The 5303-nt window shown below is 30.7% G+C and overlaps 3 protein-coding genes across 3 annotated transcripts in view; all 3 read left to right on the forward strand.

Annotated features, from left to right (window-relative positions):
* Positions 1-609: 609 nt before the first annotated feature.
* Positions 610-2009, forward strand: LOC113368461 (zinc finger protein 426-like). Its single transcript, XM_026610007.1, has one exon. It carries the CDS (start codon positions 669-671, stop codon positions 1929-1931), a length of 1263 nt encoding a protein of 420 aa, XP_026465792.1. The 5' UTR covers positions 610-668; the 3' UTR covers positions 1932-2009.
* Positions 2010-2799: 790 nt separating this feature from the next.
* Positions 2800-3738, forward strand: LOC113367787 (zinc finger protein 90 homolog). Its single transcript, XM_026609367.1, has one exon. It carries the CDS (start codon positions 2800-2802, stop codon positions 3736-3738), a length of 939 nt encoding a protein of 312 aa, XP_026465152.1.
* Positions 3739-4924: 1186 nt separating this feature from the next.
* LOC113367789 overlaps positions 4925-5303 on the forward strand; it is a 2550-nt gene continuing 2171 nt past the window's right edge. Inside the window, exon 1 of the mRNA XM_026609368.1 lies at positions 4925-5253. Coding sequence (XP_026465153.1) covers positions 5008-5253 — 246 coding nt within the window. The 5' untranslated portion in view covers positions 4925-5007. The remainder of the gene's footprint in view (positions 5254-5303) is intronic.

Below are 5303 nucleotides of genomic sequence, written 5' to 3' on the forward strand. Positions count from 1 at the left end.
GAAAGAGAAGTTTATAAGCTTTCTTCCGAAAATTCGATTTTCTTTTGGTAAATTAACATTAGCCAGAAAAATAAGTTACCGTTTTTTGTTTTGCCCGGTATCTTCGGAACGGCTGGACCTGCCTTTGCCAAAAACTAATCAGCACGTCTCCTTATCAATAAAAATCAAATGTTTTTTGAATTATTCAAATCGGTTGATCCGTGTTCGCCAAACGGCGACGAAAATTTGTATCCGCACACACACACACACATATACATCCATTTTTTCTAAGGTATAAATCTTTAAAACGTAAAGATATGCAAAAATTTTCATATTCGATTTTTTGCGATTACTATAACTTACCCTACGGGAAGTTAATAAATTTTCGGGTATTTTACTGAAACCTTTACTTGATTTCAATGAAAATACGCAAAAACCTGCCCAGGGATGTTCTTAATAGCTTCCCAAATTTTTACGCATATATGATTTATAAAAAAATATTATTAAAATTTAACAAATTAAGTTCCACCATGTATCTATTATATTTCTCCTCACCCTCTTTACCTCCACGATCAGCCATGTGCAAGTAGTGAGTGTTGCAATTGTCAAAGTTGTTTACAAGAATTTCTTTGTAATTATATATAATTACTTGACCTCTTATCAATAAATCAATTATTATGCAATAAGAAATGGAGCAACAATGTCGCATTTGTACTCAGCAAGCTAATAGAAATATGATACCCATATTTACAGAACGCAGCACCAAATTGCAAATGCTTATTTCTGATGTTTTTAATAAATTAACAGGTTTAAATATAGTAAAAGATTCATTACCGAATTGTATTTGTTGTAGTTGTTTGGGACATTTGGAAAATGCTTTTGAATTTCGCACAATTTGTATAAAGTCTGAGGAAAAATTGAATAGGAATCATGATAGTAATGAATGCGGGGAAGTGGATATAAAACTTGATGATGATTGTGATATAAACCATGATGATGATCATGATATAAACCATGATGATGGTCATGATATAAACCACTATGATGATCATGGTATAAACCAGGATGATGATCATGGTATAAACCAAGATGATGATCATGATATAAACCACGATGATGATCATGATATAAACCACGATGATGATCATGATTCCAAGTCTGAGATTGTTGATGAAGATGATAAGTTTGATTGTGATTATACCAATGACAATTTTGCATCCGACGATGAGCTACAAAGTGATGCAAGTGTGGATGGAAATCTATTTGATTCAATAGCTATTGAACCAAAGACATACAGTTTTCGTAATGGTACAACCAAAACTATTGAACCCCTATTCAACCAAGATGACTATTTTGGTTCTTCCAAAGACATCCTGCAAGACAAACCTAAAAAAAGCAGAAAACTAACAAATCTATGCAACATCTGCGGCAAAGACTTCAAAACCAGACGTTCCCTCAACCACCACATAAACCGCCACAACAATATAAAAGCCTACTCTTGTTCATACTGCGATACTAAACTGTGCACAAGTTACAGTCTAAAAATGCATGAGCGCATACACACTAACGAAAAACCAAACATATGCACATACTGTGGCCATACTTTCCGTACTAGTCATAATCTTTTAATCCATGTTAGACGACACACCAAAACTTTACCCTATGTCTGTTCTATAGAAAATTGTGGTAAAGCCTACCCAGCTTCTAGTGAATTAAAACTGCATGTTCGAAGCGTTCATCTGAATGATAGGAAATTTAAATGTGAAGTGTGTGAGAAAACTTATGTTGCAAAGCAGCATTTGCAAGAACATATGTTGTCTCATGAGTTGACTGAGAAGAAGTTCTGTTGTCATCTTTGTAATAAATCGTTTTTGAGGAAAGATGCTTTGAGTAGGCATCTTAGGTGCTGTCATGGGATATCGAAGAGGAAGAAAAATGTTTTTGCAACCTAGATAGAGATAAAACACATTGGAGAGTAAAAGTAACTATTTGATTATATTAATCATACAGTAGGACAAGAAAATTGTTAGTTATTAGGTGAAAAAAATGTGATGAACTGTTTAGATCAAAACCCTTGTTTTTAGTGTATTATTTATTACAAATTGATTGAAATAAAATTAATGAAAAATTAAAAAATTAAAAATTCCAATTCTTAAGATATAAATAATTTCTTAATCTAACCTCAACTTACCATGTTTTCACTTTCTGTTTACATATTTTACAATAAAGTATTAAATAAACTAAAAATAAATCTATAATATTATAATTATGAACAGATTAATTTCATTACAACCGATGACTATATTTAAATAAATAATTTTTATCAAATGTTTATTTTATTCTAACCTCAAAACTGACAGTATTCACTTTTCATCCGTTTCGCTTTAAATCTTTGTATGTATTTAGTTTATAATTTCATAATTAGTTTATGAAATTAATAAACCAATAATAATTTTTAATTTATATATAGCTTTTCTAACTTTAGTTAAAAAAAAATTTAATGAATGTTTATTTTAACCTAACCTCAAATTGATAGTTTTCACTTTTCATCCAATTCGAATAAAACTTTTGTATGTATTTAGTTTATAATTTAAGAATTAGTTTATTAAATTAATGAACTAACAGTATTTTTTAATTTATATATAAATTTGTCTCAAACTTTAGTTAAAAAAATTCTAATAAATGTTTATTTTAACATAACCTCAAATTAACGGTTGTCACTCTTTACACCTGTCAAAACTGTTAGCAATATTTTACATCAAAATATTAATTATGTATATTTATTATACTTTATTTTTATGAATTTTTAAATAATGAGCAATGAGTGACAAATGTAGAATTTGTAAAACCAAAGAAAATGAAATGTTCCAGATTTTTGAAGACCGGAGTACAAAATTCAAAATAGTTATATCATGTCTATTGAAAAAGCTAACAGGTCTAAATATTTCTCATAGAAATGGATTATTGACACGTATTTGTAATAATTGTTTGGAAAAGTTGGAAAACGCTTACGAATTTCGTGAAATTTGCATAAATGCAGAAAAACAATTGAAGGTTAGAAAAAATAATCATGCAAACTCTGTTAACGAAAGTAAAATCAAATGTGAAGACGACAATAACAAAACAACAACCACAAATAATGATTCTAATAAAGCAGCAAAACCCGACATATTATCAAGCACTGTAAAATTACCGACAATTACTACAAGTAAACTACATTTGTGTAACGTTTGCGGCAAAGACTACAAATCAAAACGATCCCTCATCCACCATCTACTATCCCACAACAACATAAAAAAATTCCCTTGTTCCTTCTGCGACATCAAACTATGTTCCCAATACAGTTTGCAAATGCACGAACGTCGTCACACCAACACCAAACCTTACATTTGTTCCTACTGTGGAGAAAGATTCAGAACCAGCGGCAGTTTATTAATGCATAGCAGAAAACACACCGGGGAACTTCCTTATGTTTGCACCATGGACGGTTGTAACAAGGCTTATCCGCAGTCTAGTGAATTGAAATTGCATATTAGAAGCACACATACGGGTGAAAGAAATTTTCAGTGTGATTCTTGTGATAAGAATTTTTTGACTAAGCAGCATTTGAAGCAGCATCATGAACGGAACCATGAACCTAAGCCGGTGGAAAGGAACTTTGAGTGTCCTGTTTGTTTGAATAAGTTTTTCCAGAAACGGTCGGTTACTAAGCATTTGAAGAATGTTCATAAGATTATAAGGAAGAATTTGTTTAATTAGTAGTAAAGGAATGTAAAACGTACTTAAAAAATGAATGTGATAACTAATGAATATAAAATAAGTATTTTAATAAGCATAATTTAGATATTTTTATGTATATAGTTTGAAAAAATATATATACACACAATAACTATATATGTTTGGTATTATTACCTTTTGTCGTCCTTCTTCTCGTTTCAAATAAGTTCTCCAAGCTGCTAAAATCTTTCTCTGTGCTCGGTGACATAAAAATGTGTGCAATTTATCTTCTAACTCTTTTTGGTTCTTCCTCTTGTGTTACGAGTGCATTGGTATTCAATTCTAGCTTATCGGTCATCATCTGATGAGAAATTAACAATTTTATAATTTAAGTGACTTTATAGATATAGAAAAGTAGATATGATGACTTTATAGTTTTAAGTATTGAATGGCAACATATCTATTGCAATTGTTATATAAAAAAAACTGCAAAAAAGCAACTCGACTTGAAATTTTTGTTGCAATAATTATTTAATTAGAAATTGAGTTTAGATTTGAAATTACAAGATAAGCAAGTGATTATGCTTATTTATCTATGGTGATAAGTACAGTAAAGCCCTTATTTCTTGCCATTTTGCTTTGCACATTTTAAATTTAAAACAATATAATATAATTAAATTTAGAAGAAAAAAAATAATAAACTAAAAGTGAAACTCATATTTATTTTCACTTTTCAAGCAAAAATAATCGCCATTTTTCCGTTGCTCAAAAGTTAAAACCAGAAATTGCACCTCATTTTTTTTACTTGTCAAGACTTATCGAATTTAATGTTTTGTTTAAGTTTTTGATAAAAAACTACAAAAATGTAACTAGATTCGAAATTTTTCTGGTATTAAATATTGAATTACATATTTAGTATAGATATCAAAATAGGCGATAAGTAGCATAATAAGTATTCATGATCAGAATGAAAAAGACATTATTTCAACAAAAAAGGAATATCTCTAACGCCTACCTGCCGTTTGTCTCATAGATTTTTACATTTTGAACACAAAAAACAGTCTATCATAATTTAATTTATAGAATAACTCGAATAAAATAAGAATAAAATGTTTAATTTTCACTTTTCACTCACCAAAAAGAACCGCCATTTTCCGTTACCCAAACTCTAACCTCATTCTGCCAACTGTCAATTACCTCGATGCCAACTTCACATTCATCTTCCGTTTGACATTTGCCCATTACGAGATATCACAACCATAACCACAACATCGCCTTAAATTCATTTAATTCCCTTAATTTCTTCTAAAAATGGCCTCAGATACCGGTGGTGTAAAACCTATGCCCATCGCGGGGCGTATGGTCCGCGAACGGGAGCGTTTAATTGGTATGTCAGAAGCTGAAAGAGCCTGGAGAGCAAAGTGGCTTAAAAGTCAAGTTCTGGCAGCTGATGAACCCAGATACGTCCCCGAATACTGGAAAGAACGCACCAACCCTATTCGTAGATTTTACAAATACCCCTTGGACAGGTTTCAAGAGTACCTGGAACCTAAAATCGTATGTATGTCATGACTGTTATGTAACTTCATTTTCACACTTTTCATACT

This window comes from Ctenocephalides felis, unplaced genomic scaffold (assembly GCF_003426905.1).
Source record: "Ctenocephalides felis isolate EL2017-DRISC unplaced genomic scaffold, ASM342690v1 CF-g0.4_SCAFFOLD_01170, whole genome shotgun sequence".
In the NCBI taxonomy this organism is placed as follows: domain Eukaryota; kingdom Metazoa; phylum Arthropoda; class Insecta; order Siphonaptera; family Pulicidae; genus Ctenocephalides; species Ctenocephalides felis.